The 16779-nt window shown below is 46.8% G+C and overlaps 1 protein-coding gene across 3 annotated transcripts in view; it reads left to right on the forward strand.

Moving 5' to 3' along the window:
* spire2 (spire-type actin nucleation factor 2) overlaps window positions 1-15511 on the forward strand; it is a 28465-nt gene extending 12954 nt beyond the window's left edge. For all 3 annotated transcript variants that reach the window (XM_069181290.1, XM_069181289.1, XM_069181291.1), the window contains exons 4-16: window positions 730-1092; window positions 1772-1852; window positions 3489-3653; window positions 5471-5557; window positions 6675-6798; window positions 7260-7429; window positions 8282-8489; window positions 9347-9486; window positions 10759-10896; window positions 11738-11805; window positions 12768-12795; window positions 13850-13947; window positions 14255-15511. In XM_069181290.1, the coding sequence (XP_069037391.1) occupies window positions 730-1092; window positions 1772-1852; window positions 3489-3653; window positions 5471-5557; window positions 6675-6798; window positions 7260-7429; window positions 8282-8489; window positions 9347-9486; window positions 10759-10896; window positions 11738-11805; window positions 12768-12795; window positions 13850-13947; window positions 14255-14468 (1884 nt within the window). In that variant the 3' untranslated portion in view covers window positions 14469-15511. The remainder of the gene's footprint in view (window positions 1-729; window positions 1093-1771; window positions 1853-3488; window positions 3654-5470; window positions 5558-6674; window positions 6799-7259; window positions 7430-8281; window positions 8490-9346; window positions 9487-10758; window positions 10897-11737; window positions 11806-12767; window positions 12796-13849; window positions 13948-14254) is intronic.
* The last annotated feature ends 1268 nt before the right edge of the window (window positions 15512-16779 follow it).

Here is a 16779-nt window from a genome sequence, read left to right on the forward strand (position 1 = left end):
AGCAGGTGTTGATCACACACACGCACGTTTCTGGAACTGACAGGTGTGATTTTGAAAACAATGAGCGGCTTCTAAAAAGGCAAAATCTGCTCCTTAACACCAATATTAATCAGTCTATTTAAATGCAGGATTTTAATTGCTGTCCGTGCTCTGATGTGAAGAGCACAAAACCCGGTAATTTCCGGGGAAGTGCTTCTCCTGCCATCGGTAAATTTGGATTGCCCTCCTTCAGGCTTTTGTGAAACATTTGCACATATTGTGGTTTAAAATGACATCCATAACACAGGAGCAAAGAGTGTAGCGTGAAAGCAAGTGCTTTACAGGGATGGAAAACAAAACAAACAAAGCAGTACGATCAGTTTGTCTTTAAGGGGTTGGCTCTCCTACAAACTGCAATGCTGAAACAGAAACTCCAATATATAAAGTAGTTTTAAGGGTTGAACACCGTCTTCATCGCGATTAAACTGATGAGTCAGATTAAGGCAGGGCCCCAGTTCTGGGTTTCTGGGACCTTTACATTAGTATTCTCGATATTTAGTTACAGCTGTTTTCATTCCATTGTTTTAAGTTTTTACAGCTGATTTTTTAATTGGCACCCGTCCGTTTTGGCCAATATTACTGCTAACGCAGTCGCCCCAGAATGAGAAGTGGGTTTGGAATTTGTGAAGGAGGGAGGAGCGCCACCTGCTGGCCAGTAAATGCCCCGTGTCCCGGCCCTGCTCTGCGCAGGTGGTGCAGTCCCTGGGCTTCGCCATCTACCGGGCGCTGGACTGGGGCCTGGACGAGAGCGAGGAGCGGGAGCTGAGCCCCCAGCTGGAGCGGCTCATCGAGCTGATGGCCAGCGGGGACGGCCAGGGCGGCGGCACGGCCGACGAGGGATACAGCGGCCAGGAGGAGGAGGAGGAGGAGGAGGAGGCTGGGGGGGGGGCCCGCCGCGCCGTGCGGTCCTTCCGGCAGGTGATGGCGGTGTGCGCGGCCCGCCTCGCCAACCCCAGCCAGGCCCAGGCGCACTACCAGGCTGTCTGCCGGGCGCTGTTTGTGGAGACCCTGGAGCTGCAGACCTTCCTCATCAAAATCAGGGACGCCAAGGAGGTGAGGCCTTCCCACTTCCGTGAGGAGCAGGGACTCCCAGTGCGCGCCCATAGGTCTCACACTCTGCTCATGCCTGTCAATAGCTGTGATCTCACCAGTAGCCTTTACTGCAGTGGTTCCCAGTGCTGGTCCTGGTGACCCACACACCTGTGAGGGTTAGGTTCCAGCCCAGCCCAGCCCTCAGTCACACGTTCAGACCCTTCACTGACTTAATAAGAATACGACTCATGATGGAGGTTTTAACCAGGTTTTTTTTGTAAGTGAAATAAAATCCCAAGCTTGTGACCAGAAATTAAATGTAAATATTCCAATGAAACAGCTTCTTGGATCGAGGAAGTCTTCATTGATCTCATGAAGGTGGGCTGGAATGAAGACCAGCAGGTGTTGGGGTCACTCAGGACCAGGGTTGGGAACCACTGCTTTACTTTGTCCTACTGTCCTAAAATATTACCATGAAAAAACAACATTTTCAAAAGTTACAAATCACCCACATCTGGTTGCTTGGTTTTGAACACTCCTTGCATGCATGAAGATGAAACTTCACATACAGTACACTGTGAGAGAAAGGGCCTGTTATCTCTAGATCTGGGGCACATGGAATATTTTGCTACAGTATGTATCAAGTTCATCACTGCTAGAGAGTGTTCAAGGCAAGCCCCTTGCTGTTTTTTTCTCTCAGATGCTGAAGAAAATCCGAGATGAAGAGACCCCAGAGGGGAAGCCTGCAGCGGAGCTGGACAACCTCCGGAACACAGACTGGGTGAGAGCCTCCAGACTCCAAACGTTGAATGATAGAAACCACACCTTGCGAGTGTGAGATGACTCTCACAAATGGCAGAATTACTACTTTCTGACTGGGCCCCAAAGCAGGGATGTGTAACAGTCGCTCAAGGACTGGTTTTCATCTATCTCTGATTTTAATTACTCCAGTGGAGTCCTGATTTGGATACGAAGTAACATCACCATTTTTTTTACTGTTCCTAATCAACTCACCTGTGACACTGATATAGTCCTCCTTGGAAGTTGCCTTGTATTACAAGTCTTTTCTCCAGCTAATCCCTGATTGTCAAAAGATTTTTCCTAAGACGCCTGGGTTAATTAAACAATTAAGGACCAGTTTGCTGATTACTGTATTGGACTGTCCAAAGTCCTGTAGTGGAATGGATAAGAAGTGGCAAGTCCCCTGGACTAAATAAAAGATATAAATATTATACATGATATATAATATATAAATAGTACAACAGAACTCATCACAATTAAATTAAACCCCTATTTATCTTGATTGATTTACAACGATGGCCCAATCAGGAGGCTTTCACCTCTGCAGCACAGTCAACAAAACAACAAAAGAAAGGAAAAGAAGTCAAACACAATGTGGATTTTACAGTTCTTGATTTAAAATGACCAAATTGCCATGTACGTGGGTGTGATACGCAGCTGTCAGTAAAGACTCTAGCAACAAGCATGTGACCCAGAAAGTAGAATTCCTCAATTAAGCACAACGAGTCACGGGTGGAGCCTGATCCTATAGTTACACAATGTGGACAAAGCCTGTGCAACCAGGGTGTCTTCCTGTTTAAGGAGGGGTCCAGGTGTGAGCGAGGTAAGCACATTCTTTACCACGAGGCACTGCTGTCAGTAATGGGAAGAACCTACAGAACACAGACAGCCTAACCTTGAAGCCTCCAACTGATGTTCACACATGTGGTCAAAATTAAAACTTATTCTGTCTCAGCTTCCTCCTTTTCCCCCTGTTTGACAGCTTATGTTGCCTGCATACAGCTATGACTTTCTTATCGCCTGCAAAAAACACGCATCGTACACACAACAGATATGTTACTTTGTGTATGTTTTAAACTCACCCAAAGCAGTTGATTTCATTCAGCCTGGTCTCTTGATGTTGTGCAAATCATTAAAATGGGAGGCTTTGTACTTGTGACTTCTAATTAACACAGGTGGCCACTGTGTGCTGATATTAAATGCCAGTCTTCTGTTTAATTAGCAAAGAGTTAAAGAGAAAGAAAAGTTGAATCAATAAGAGCTCTGGAGGTGAAACTGTGGAGGTAGAGGAATGAAATGCGGTGATGAGTTTGTAATGATAATGAGATGCATGGGTCATAATGAGAAACTCAGTAAAGGAAGACATGATCTTATGAGCAACTAACCCTGCTTTGTGATGTTTGGTTTTGGAGTTCTTACTGATTCATTTTTGTTTTTGTATTTTTGCCACTAGCTAAACAGAAGACCTCTATTATACTTCAGTAAAAAGTAGCCAGGCGTTGCTTTATGTGACGTTCACGAATGTGTTTAACGGAGTCATTGATGAGTGAAATTAGAGGTCCGCAGCTGGAAAGGCTGTTGGGAAAAGCGGTTTGAAGGGAGCCTCTCTCCCGCAGGCCCGCCTCTGGGTGCAGCTGATGCGCGAGCTGCGCCACGGCGTCAAGCTGAAGAAGGTGCAGGAGCAGCAGTTCGACCCGCTGCCCACCGAGTTCCGCCTCACGCCCTTCGAGATGCTCATGCAGGACATCCGCGCCCGCAACTACAAGCTGCGCAAAGTCATGGTGAGGCCCCAGCGCCCCTGCACCCCTGCCGCTGCCTTACCCCAGCACCCCCTGCACCCCAACACCCCTGTACCCCCTGCACCCCTGCCGCTGGCTTACCCCAGCACCCCCTGCACCCCAACACCCCTGTACCCCTGCTGCTGCTGCTGCCTTACCCCTGCACCCCCACACCCCAGCACTCCCGGCACCCCTGCACCCCCTACACCCCTGCACCCCCAGCGCCCCCGCACCCCCAGCACCCCTGAACCCCCAGCGCTCCTGCACCCCTGCAGCTGCCTTACCCCTGCGCCCCCAGTACCCTGCGCCCCTGCACCCCCAGTGCCCCTGCACCCCCAGCGCCCCTGCACCCCTGCTTTTCATTGAAATCAACATTCAGTAAGAGTCAGCTTTTAAGTGACAGGTGCACAGGGGAACTGTTCTGCTCTTCTGACATGCCCTCCTCTCGGAGCCATTCGGCATTTGAGGCTCTCCGAGCTCCACGGTTCATGTCCAGTACCTGCCGCTGTTGGCTGATGTGACCGAGGCTCCTGATGTCTGGCCCATGAGGCTCAGCTGGATAATGAACCGAACGAGCACCTTTACTGTTCGTACCACCTGGGAGTCCTGAGCCTTTTTAACCTGCTCCTGCTCTCCGTGCTTTGACTTTTCTTCAGGTTAGCAATGAAGTGTGGCAGGCCGAGTTCAGTCTGGTGCAGTCCTCTCCTTAACTCGCTCCCTTGTCTCTGTCTTAGCAGCTCTGATAGGTGACTAATGATGGCCAGACCCCGCTGTGAGTGACACTGTCTCAAATACTCCTACAACGAGTGTTATTTGTGTATGAGATCCAGTTACTTACACTTCTGAATACCATGGAGGGATTTCAGCAACCCAGTCTTCAGTACAACCCAGGTCTTGGTAATTTAATTAACAAACACATTAGCTGAAATCATCACAGTTTAAGTAATGAGCATTGACAAATGACACATAGAACCAAGGTTAGGGAAAAAAGCAGCATAAATATTGTTTAGAATACCTCTTAGCAACTTATCAAATGCAAACAGATCTTTGGCAGGACAGCTCATCACTTTCTCACTGCAGCGGTCTGGAAGGGCCAGTTCCCTAGTGGTTTCACTGAAATTGATTTTTTTAAGCAGAAGAGCAGCTTCAGCCTTGTTTCTCTGTTTATAGAAGAAAGAGGAACACGCCCTTGTGCAGGGACAAGCTGGATGACTGAGGGCCTTGGTCAGATTTAGAAGCCCTTGCCCACCTGTCAGGAAAGAGCCACTCAAACGTAAAACCACTTTCTCACTCTGTGGAGGAGGGCACTGAAATAAGAACAGGGCCACTCAGTATTACATCATTGTTTTACTTTTTTTAAATCTGCAGTCTCTGCGCACACTTTTTCTTCCTTGACAGCCTAACCTTGATGTGCAGGCAAGTTGTTCAAATTTAAACTTAGTCACCTTGGCTTGAATTCTCCTTTTCCCCCTGTTTGACAGCTTCTGTTGCTTGTATACACCTATGGCAACCTAACCTAACCTTCATGTCTTAGTGTATGAGCAGCCTCCTCTCCTGTCTGTTCTCCAGCATGCTAGGACAGCCAGTGTAAGCCCTGATCCGCTGACAGAGGTTGGTAGATGGGAGAGCGGTTGTCGTGTCCCATTGGAGGGCTTGTAGCACATCGTGAGGCAGTGTGAGCCTCTCTCTAGCGCCAGATCTGAAGGATCTCAGCGCGGAATAGGAAAGGCAGTCCTGTGGACTGAGTGTGGCAGTGTGTGCTTGGACTAGGAATTGAAGCCCCAGGAGGAAGGCAGGTTATTGAAATGTTTTTCCTCCAGGTTGACGGTGACATTCCCACGCGAGTGAAAAAGGATGCCCATGAACTCATCCTGGATTTCATCAGATCACGACCTCCGTTGAAACCAGTGAGTGACTGTGGCCTGGCTGTGCTAATCTGCTGTTCTGGTTAAAATACCAAGAGTCTATGTGTAGAGACACATAGAAAGATATAGCTTTGGAGTGTATTATTATGCACTATATAGGACTAAAAGCAAATAGCTTTTATCTGTGCCATCCTATTCATTGGCCGATGTTCATTCGGCAAATAAAGCTGGCAGAGAAGCACACTTGACCTTTGACAAATGTTGAAGTGAACTCTCTACACTTTAACACAGACACATCAAGCATATAAAACAGGGATCTTGTTAAAAGTCAGTTCTGCACTAATACTAGAAAATACTATACATAAACAGATCACAGCACCAAAAGATGAAACCCAACCGTTATGCCTTCACCAGGGCTGTTTCCTGACAATGAAAAACATATCTGTAGTTTTTAAAAGGTTTAAGAATTGAACATTCATCATAAAATTTAACATGCGATTCTAAATCTTCTTCTTATAGGTTTTTTAAGTGTTTGAAGTGCTGATTTAGACCGATTGGTAATATTCCTCTAGTCGTGTCGTGGAGAGGATCGTCCAGCACTGAGCTGGGTGCTGTGGTACATTGCCTTGCACAGTGTAATGTGGCGGCATGGGTGCAGCGAAGTGAGATTGGTCATTTTTGCTGTGTCGTGGTATTTAAATTTGTGTTTCAGATCAAAAGATAAGAGGCAAAAGCACAGAATGTCTGCTCTTATTTCTGGATATTTTTGTGCATACATTTTTAACCATGAAAGAGCAAAAATGTTTTTGTGTGACATATTCACTTCACTGTCCCAGTACTGATGTTTCACCGTATTTAGGGAAGTGGAGCGCTCTGATGGGCTGATATCGGTGTAGACGTTTCTTAGCTTCTGCTACACAAGAAGCCCTTTTCCTCCTGCAGAAGCTTCCTTGTATCGGCTGGGTTTTTCTAAAGCTGCCCATCAGAATGCAGCCCTGTCTGAGCTCTCCTTCCCTTTCTCCTTCTCTCCTTCGGCTATCCCCCTCTCTCTCCCTCTATCTCCCTCACTCCCCCTCCCTCTCCCTCTCCCCTCTCTCCTCCCTCTCTCCTCCCTCTCCCCCTCCCTCTCCCTCCTCTCCCCCTCCCTCTCCCCCGGCAGGTGTCCGAACGCAGCCTGCGGCCCCTCCCGGAGAGGCAGCACTCCCTACACGAGAGGATCCTGGCTGAAATCCGGCAGGAGAGGAAGCTGAAGCCAGTGGAGCAGCCGTGCTGTGGCAGGAGAGGTGCGCGCTGCATCGCCACCGCAGGGGCTCCCCCTGCTGTCTGCAGCAGGAAGCACAGCCTCGCCTTCTGCGTTCCCTGACTGGCCTCTTACTTAGGCTAATCGTGTTTCAAATCAGCTCTGGGAAAAAAAAAAACTTGGCCTTAATCTTTACAGGTGACTTGAAATCAGTAAAAAAAAGGTATATGTTTAGAATAGTACACTGCGTAGGTATTACTTTACCATCTGGCTCAAGGAGGAGTAGTGGATGAGCTCTATAGTCCAGAAGCAGCCACGTGTATCATGAATCAAACCCTGACCCCAGCTTTAAGACACAAACTGCAGAGCTGGTGGAGAGTCTTGGAGTGGATGGATGAAATAAGCGGTGCATGATTGTTCAGCAGTTTCTGAGCCCACCCTCCTGCTTTCTGCCGTCCCTCTTCGGTCCGGGACGCCTAACGCCAGTGTCTTCCCCACGCTCAGCTTTCGGCTCTCTGCCCTGCCTGGTCCATGCCTGTACCTGCGACGTCAAGTCCACCTCCTGCATCGACCTCTCCGTCCCCGAGGGCGGAAACCGCCTGCCCCCACCGCGGCCCAGGGTCCTGCTCAAAGCCCCCACCCTGGCCGAAATGGAGGAGATGAACATATCGGAGGTGAGGGAGAGCTGGGTCACTTTGAACCACAGTGATCTGATTTCAAATGTGTACATTATATTACTATATACTATATCTGTATGGGTTATACTAGTATACCATATTATATACTACAGTACAGTCTGTCAGAATGGGTTATATTAGTATGTTATACAGTAGATCATTGTGGGTTATATTAATATTAGTATATTATAAAATAAATCAGTGTGGGTTATATTAGTATATTATACAGTAAATCTGTGTGGGTTATTTTAGTGTATTATATAGTACACTAACAACACACGCCACACCTTCTGCCTTTACCCCTTCATTTACTTATTCATATGTACTTTTTAAAGAGTGTAAGTTGCCAGAGAGTCCCCTTGAGCTGTAGCGTGTCCTCCATTTCTGAAGCCTCAGTGTTGTTGTTCTAGAGCTGAGGGCCCAAGGGAAACTCCCATGAGACCCCCAAGGTGGGTACCCGCGTAAGCACGCTCCTGTGTGTTCTCTACTCGCAGCCTTCGTTTTCTGTGATCATGAGGAGATGCGCTGCTTTCCTCAGCTCCTGCAGCTCCTGCTTGGCTCGTCTTGATTGGTGGTTTTTATCTGTGGTCTTTTTTTGGGGGAAGAGGTTTCCTTCCTGTTCTCATTCCTATTCTTCCACAAGCAGACTGAGCTCCAGCACTTTGCCAGGACTGGGTTCCGAACCCCTCAGGTCAGGGGTGGGCAGTGCTGGTCCTGGAGGGCTGGTCAGTCTGCAGGTTTGCATTCCAGCTCAGCTCTCAACGAGGCGAAACAGCTCGTTATGGCTTAACGGGCCCAATTAAAGAGCTTTCCTCACAGCCGCGGTGTTTCCTGGTTTGTGTGTTCCAGGAGGAGGAGTCTCCCAGTGGGGACATGAGGAGGGTGGAGAGCTCGCCGGTGCCTCTGAAGAGGGACCGCTCGTTCTCCGAGCACGACATCGCCATGCTGCAGAGTGAAATGGCTCTGTCCCATTCCGAATCGGAGCAGCTCTCTTCCAGAGGGGAGCGCTTCCGGGCTCGTAGCATGGTCAACAGCTCTGGGAGCACCCATCAGCGGGGTCAGTGAGCCAGACTGTCAGTTACAAATCCCGTCTGTCCTATTTCAGCTGCTGTGTGCATAGCTCAGAAGGTCCTGTTCTTGGCTTTCAGCTTTCTGAACATGTTACTCAATCTGTGTAATGGTGGGGGCTTTCTATTTCATAGCGTTACAACCTGATTTCTGTTTCTCAACTGAACATGGTTAGTCACAGAGAGTATTTTCAATTGTTCAGTGGTCCAGTACTTGTACTGACAATCAAACTGCACAATTGAAAAAAGAGGAAGACGGAAGAGCCTCTGAGGTCAGAAAGAAACTGGGGAGGTTTATTTTACCACACAGACCAGGAAACCCAACGTTACCCATTATGAATATAACCAGGAAAACAAACATGACTTCAACTACAGGACTTTAGGGGCGGAGCAGTGGCTCTGTGGTTAAGGATCTGCACCTGTGTCTGGAAGGTTGCCGGTTCAAATTCCACAGCTGGCAGAGGAATCCTACTCCGTTGGGCTCCTGAGCAAGGCCCTTAACCCCAACTGCTTCAGGGGTGCTTTACAATGGCTGACCCTGCACTGTGACCCCAGGCTTCTCTCCCTGTCTGTGTGTCTCATGGAGAGCAATCTGGGGTATGCGAAAAGACACTTCCTAATGCAAGAAATTGTAAAGGGTTAATAAAGTGATCTTAAACTAATCCTCCAAATCTGAAATGGCAGTAGCTGTGCCCGTAGCCATGAAAAATAATTTATCCCAGGGTCCTCGCGCTACAGTCACCTTCAAACTCTTTTTTTTCCTTGGAAAAAAGAAAGCGTGCCAGGCCGGTTCGATGAGGTGGCAGTGCTCATGCTGCTGGTGTGTGCTGTGTGTCTGTGCCCGCAGTGTCCTTTCCTGTAAGGGGCCGAGCGGCTCGCCCCCAGGGGGTGTTCTCCCCCGGCCGGGGGTCCCTCAGCTCAGTGGAGGAGCGGACCGAGGCCGATGGCAGCTCCCCTTCCAAGCAGGGCTCCAGACACCAGTGGATGGTGAGTACGTTGTGTTGAAACTGGAACCGGAGGACACGCATGGAAAACATGGGCAAGCGCATGGAGAACCGACAACAGGAAGCACTTCTTTACGCAAAGCACTGTGGGAGTCTGGAACAACATTCTCCGCCATGCCTTGTCTCCAATGTAATTCTGATAAATAAGTGATGTCATAGCATCTGCATCTCATTGTTTTTTAACCTTGTGACTGGGTTACAGTGTAGAATAAGGTAGGAAGTAAGCAGCTGCTTATTACAGTAATTGCTTGAAAAAACAGATGAATGGCTAACTGCTGAATTTTCTTTTGTTAGAAATGCATTAAAGACTGGGAGTTAAGCACTAAACATTTTCTATTTAAAGCTCTTAATCTAATTTTTTGGCAAGTAATTCATTAATTCAAGCAGTGCTTCTTCTGCATGTTTCTTTGCTAAATTCATTATTGGTGAATAATGCATTTAATAACCAGTGATCTCTATAGTTTTAATGGCTTTTCTAGCTTTGGGCATTCCTCATTAATCTATACGGAGCACTAACTCTGGGCAGAGATTACCAGAGCCCAGATCCCTGGATACAGGTTTTATCATCTTCAATGATGAGGCTTTTAATTCTTGCTTCATCATGAGCTACTGCGTTTTGCAGGGTGAATTAGCCATGACCCACTGAAGATGTAAGAATGGAAAGACATGGGCTGTCAGTGTTTTTGTGTTCATTTCTTCAGCAGCTCAGTCTTAACAGCATTTTTTTTTGTTGCCTTGGAATCCACATGCTTCCCAACATCCACACTATGTTCTGCAACCTTTATGCTGTATTTGTAGCAGTAAAAGTTTTCAATCCAAGACTTGCACATGACTCTTGATGGTCATATCTATGAGTCCTGCAGTCCTGCAGTCCTGGTTCAGGAACTGCAGAAAACATCTCACCCTGTTTATGGACTGCGCAGTTCAATGAATTAGCTGTGAGATAATGTGTACTTGGAATTTTGTGCTTTTTGTCTTTATAATTGCAACTTGACAGAAACAGACCTGGGCTTGATCTGTTTTGAAAGCAGAAGCAGGTTAGTGGCAGAATTTGTAATGGACCCCTGCAGCTTGTTCAAGTGAGATAGACCCAGCTGTTGTGTAGTGGGAGTCTTGTTTACCTCTGTGTAAAACAGCAGATTTCTCCAGTCAAGTCTGGAGCTCTGCTTTGCTGTGCTGCTGCTCAGGGGCTGGCGCACTCTGCTGTCAGTGACGTCTGTTTGCTGGACTTTGGTCCTGCCCCCTCCCTCCCCAGGAGGAGTTCAGCCACCCTGTGGAGAGCCTGGCCCTCACCGTCGATGAGGTCATCAACGTGCGCAAGGTGCTGGTGAAGGCAGAGATGGAGAAGTTCCTGCAGAGTAAGGAGCTGTACAACAACCTGAGGAAAGGCAAGGTGAGGATCTGAGGCACGAGTGTGGGGGACTGGATCAGGGTTCGAGCCATACTGAGAATGGGAATATCCTGGAAGAGCCTGCTCCAGCCCGGTGTTCAAGCTGATGCTTTTGATTGGTGATAAAATGATTCACATAGCAAAGCTGCTGAAGCAATAGGAAGAAGATAATTTTTTTTTTAATCTTTATTCTCTACCTCTGGCAAGTCAAAGAAAACTGCACAGCTGTGCAAGTTCCCAGTCCTGGTCCTGGTGACTCACACACTTGCTGGTCTTCATTCCAGCCCACCTTCATGAGATCACTGAAGCCTTAATTGATCTAAGAAGCTGTGTCATTGGAACATTTACATTTCGTTTTGTTTTGGATTTTATTTCACTTACAAAACACACTGGTTAAAGCCCCACCGTGAGTCGTATTCTCATTAAGTCAGTGAAGGGTCTGAACGTGTGACAGCAGGTGTGTGGGTCACCAGGACCAGCACTGGGAACCACTGATGAAGAGTAAACATGGGGTGAGCAGGCCATACAGATCTCACACAGAGACCCCCCACAAGTTCTTAGAATGAAAACACTTCAGCATGGCCACAGATATTGGACAGAGGAAGGCTGTTGACCGCTGAGGTGTGGAGCTGTGTTGGCTCGTCAGATTGAGCTCAATGTGTTGCTCAATGTGAGTCAGTGAACACCTAATCCAATAACTGTTAACACACGAGCCTGTGAAACAGAGCACACAGCCACCGCAGCTCTCGATATGCCTTGTGCCTTTGGGGGTCTTCGGACGGGGGCCCGGACGTGCTGCGCAGTCCCTCCGTGCGCTCATGTGGAGGTGCTTGTGCCCACACAGGTGTGCTGCTGCTGCAGAGCGAAGTTCCCACTCTTCTCCTGGCCATCCACGTGTCTCTTGTGCAGAAGGTAAGTGGAACGATGTGGGAAAGCAAAGCGAGAATCGGCCAATAAACACAAACAGGTGCAGATCTCTAATGAAGTGAGCTGGCAGGGGTGTTCCCTGCAGCTTTGTAAAGAAAGCCAGTCTGGGTGGCCTTGAATCGCCCTCTAGATCGTGTTCACAGTACGTTCTCTATCAAGAACAGGCAGTGAATCTACAGTAAAAGCACACGCCATATTAAACATCCTCTCCATCACATTATAATGAGCAGCTTCATGAGATCTTACAACATCTGTCTATATATTTCATTCTGACTGATAATTATGTGAAAGGGTTCACTTCAGAATTGACAGTGAAATGCCCTGGTCATATTTGCTTCAACAATGTAATTGTTTTTATTTTGGAACGGACACAACACAACCTTTTGGCCAGGCGTGCCTGAAACAAGTGAAATAACTGTCAATTGTGGTCTGTCTGACTGTTGTATCTGTGGCAACCTGCTATACAAGGGATGCAATCTGCTAAAAAATACAATAAATGAACAGACGTGATAGAAGTCAAAATGTGTAAAAAAAGTACAGTGTGTTCTACGCTGAGGTACAGGGAATTGTGGGTAATAAATCAGTGAGCAGTTTGAAAGCAAATGCAGTACAGTGCATGTCAGGGGAGAGCTACAGAGTCTTGCTGTTTTCATTTCAAATGATCTCTGAACTATTTCACCAGACAAATACCCTGCTTCAGTGGTCAGAACGAAATTGTTACCACCGTTTAGAAACAGCAGCCTTACATGATCAGTGAGCTGGGAGAGCAGCAGATCCGAGCAGTTCAACAGCCAGTCGGGTCCTGCAGATAAATCCAAGCTGTTATGTCAAGCCGACTTGCTTAGAGAGCGTTTCTGCTGAGAAAGTGTGGACAGTGTGATGAGTAGCAGTCTTGTCCTGCTCACTGGTACTACCTTTCAGTTTTTTGTGGTTTTTTTTTCTGACAGATCGGTGTGTGGATCATGCAGTGTGAAGGTAGGCATGATTTCAATTACAGATGTCTTATACAAATCTTAGAAAACACTGCAGTGCAAGATCAACAATAATAAGGCAATAAGGTGGTGCCAATCAATTACAACTACAACTATTCAAAATCACAAAGGGCAAACTGTGACAAAGTCAACCCAGAAGACTTAGGACATTGAACTGTCCGAACAAACACTGAAACAAGAACCAGAGGACACAACTGGAAACGACATGGAAGTGCATTTAAGACTGAGAACAGGAGGCACTGCTTTATCCAGAGGGTTGTGGGGGTATGGAACAAGCTGCCCTGCCATGTTGTTGAAGCCAACACCCTAGCCTCTTTCAGGAAACAACTGGATGAGCTCCTAAGATCAATTAACTATTAAAACCAAATGGGCTAGATGGCTGAATGTCTTCCTATTGTTTGTTATTATTCTTATGTTTCCCACAAAGCAACTTGGGACCAATGTAGTGGGTAGTGGTAATGTAGACCAATATGTAGTATTGCATTGCATTTTGTATAATATATGCATAATGTAAGTACATTACGCCAAATCATTCATGTAAATTATCCTTAAACATGAAACATTCCTGGTGTGGTCATCTCCTCTAACCCGCCCACCCACTGGCCTCCTGAACCTCTGATTGGAGGAGCAGGATGTCCCTCGCTGACATCACTCTCCAAGGCTGCAGGTGACGGGGAAGTCACAGGGGCCAGTCTTTCGCCAGAAGAGTCTACTGTGCAGTGCTCCATGGGAAATCCTTTCTCCGCTGACCAGTCACATGACCCAGACTTGAACTTGTGATGGACGGGATGTATCTTTAACCTGTACTGGGAGCACAATCTAACTGATCGAGAGCCCTCGGGAGCCCCTGCGCAATGAACGCTTGTATCTGAATTTTATAATCTGCGTGCTTGATTCCCCATCACACGCGTTGCTGTGCAGTTGAAAGTGGGAGACTATAACCTAACCTGTGCGGAGGTGCTTCCCACTGTTTTAACTAGTGCCTCTGCGAGGCTGCAGTGAGTGGTGGTGTCAGTGTGGTCTTCTTTGTTGTGCAGATGAAGATCCCCTCCAAGAAGCTGGCCCACATTCCGGTCTACACCGTGGGCTTTGAGAGTGGCACAGTCAGCCACCCCAGGAAGGGAGAGGTCTTTCAGTAAGTTACCTGGCGAGCCCTGGCTCCTGTCCCTCTTGCCACTACGTCTAGGACAACTGCAATAGGGAATGAACATTCATATTATTAGAATATCAAAATATTAATATGATCCGAAAAACCAACTTTCCGCTTCCCGGCTTTGGGAAACACCAAGAGATTATTAATATTCCTACCTAGAATTCATGGCAAATCGTACGCCTGCAGTCGCCATGATCCTGAAAGGTATCTCCAGACAGGTTGTCTTTCTCTCATGAGGACGCTCGACAGCGACGCTCCTCACAGCGCTCCTTCCCTGCTCTTTCTTTAGGTCCCTGCGGAGCCTGACGAGCCGCTCGGTGGAAGAGGAGTTCCCCCACCTCTACGCCAACGGCTGCAGCCTGAAGGACATCTGCTCTGAGTGCGCCAAGTTCGTGGGCGACGTCATCACCTCCAGCCGGAAGAGCTTGGACATCCTGAACAACACTCCCAAGAGAGCCCAGGCCGTCAGGGTGGGCCCTGGGAGAGGTGCCAAGTTCCAATAAAGTGCTTGCCTTTCACGCCATACGCCCTCCCTGAAAGAAAAACATAGCGCCATTTGTGTGTTGAAATAAACCTCGATGTTCCTCTTCTGGCATGGTACGAGTTACCGCCGCGCGTGAATGTCTTCTGGTTCCCACGACAAACGCCTCACGTTTGCGGCTGTTCTCTGCCTGAAGTTGTGATTCATTTGCTCCAGTCGCCTATTATAACCTCTTTTTCAAAACGTCATCGGAATACGTTTTAGAGAGACTTGACCCAGCACGCGCAAAATAAGCCCCCCCAAGGGGAATTAGCACTTGACCCGTTGGGATGTGTTGGAGTCTGCCTTCCCCAAGACGTACTGTAAGTGCTGCTTTTGCGATGTGAGCACTGGTTAAGAGGAAGGGTGAAGGTTTGTCACCCTAAAAGCGGGGCCAAAGAGAGAAGAAATGAGGAGCAAGGGAATGTGACCCTAAAATCCGTGGAGGTCATTGCCTCACAGTTGTTCTTCTTTATTTTGGACATCGAAAACTCCACGTGGAAAAACACAGCTTGCCACATCGTCGGTATCCAAATGAGAGTCTGCGAGCAGACCTGCTCTGTGTCTTGCGCCACCTGTTTCAACAAGAGCATCAAACACAGAGGTGGTTGACATTAATAGAAGCCACAAGGGGTGTCGGGGCTGTCTCTGTCGTCCCGCTGCAGAGAGCTGAGAGTTCACGCCGCCCGGCTGTGCAGGACCTGTGCAAAAGTGAAACTTTAGAAACTTTAGAGAACTTTAGAAATCATCTCGGGAAAGCTCTTCTGCTTCGTATGAGTATTGTCATCCAGGTGCTTCTGAAATCCCATGGTGAAAACATCTGTATCATAATTCAGTCTCTGTTGGGGGAAAATTTATTTTTTCTTTTTTTTTAATTTGTGGTTCAGAACGCAATGTCCAGTGTACAAAACAAAATCAATTTCATTCAGACCTCAGAATTTGAATGTCAGAATCATATTTTTATTGACTGGTGTACTCTATCACAATCCTTTTTTTGCTTTTTAAAATTTTGCTTTTCCAACTTATTTGGAGATTTTTCTTCTTTCTATCCTGAGTGGATGTGACCTGAACCGGTTACGTTTTATCTAGGTATTTTCCTCTGCAAGGAAGGATATTGAGCAAAATGATAGCTGCACTAATTTAGAAAGCTTCCACGTTGGCAGTATTTTGCTTTCACCGGCCAGTTTAAAGACATGATGGTGCAAAGCCTTTTTTCATGTCAGAACCCTGTAAACACTTAATAAAATTAAGCTGCAATAAATCTACATGGCCTGGCATCTGCGTTGTGACCATTTACAATCCATGTTACTTTTGATCAAACAATATACCATCATGGAGACCTGTAGTCAAGTCAGAATTGCTCAGCTTAACTCAGATGTTTCCCAAGAGTCTTGAGTCAGGTCCAGAGCTTCAGGATCCTTTAGCTGATATCACGAGTGAGTCTTGTTGACATGAGACACACGCGGGTCTGAATCCCAGCTATACCGAGTCAATGCAATTGTAAAAATATAAAATCTGTCCGAAAGAGACCCTTGATTCAAGCAAGTACAAGAATTTAATGCATTTCCTACATTTTTGCATGTACTGGAAATAAAACTAAAGAGAATAATTTTGAAACAGGAGAGTAAGAATTACCCTAAAAGCAGTATAGTATTTAATCATTGTCAGCAGGTATTTGCATTTGTATGAGGTCCCATAAAGTTATTCTGCTACAAATAAAGTTGCAACTCGTTTAATAAAAAACATTATAAAAAATCCATTTGCAAAATCCGTGTTCTCCCTTGAACATTCAATTTAGTCCTCGGCTGAGCATTCCCGAAGCTATGCTAGTAGGTGCATGATTAAAATATATTTTTCCACATAAATCAAGGTGCTAATCTAACACAATGTTCACGATCACCAATTGCATGGTAGAAGCACAAACTGCCTTCAAGATCTTCACTACAGCAGTTATATTTTTTGTTTGTTCTGTCAAACGTTCATACTTCTTCCAAGGTCACTGAATGTTTCTGGGTGTGGCACCTTAGTGTATATCACTTCATTGAATACAGTACATAAAACCTGGAAAAGAGCTTTGTTCAACTGAGCAAAAGCTTGCATCAGACAAGACATTGACAAGACATTCACACAGCATGCTGTGCAACTCTTCAGTGAGCTCTGCTGTAGGCTTATCCACACAGTTATCAATCTAATGAATAATAATGACAGTAAGAGCAACCACCATCATCATTTTACTTCTTTATACACAATGGTGTTAACAAAACACAATGAGATAGCTATTAAATAGAGAGCTA

The sequence above is a fragment of the Lepisosteus oculatus genome, chromosome 20 (genome assembly GCF_040954835.1).
Source record: "Lepisosteus oculatus isolate fLepOcu1 chromosome 20, fLepOcu1.hap2, whole genome shotgun sequence".
NCBI classification, from domain to species: domain Eukaryota; kingdom Metazoa; phylum Chordata; class Actinopteri; order Semionotiformes; family Lepisosteidae; genus Lepisosteus; species Lepisosteus oculatus.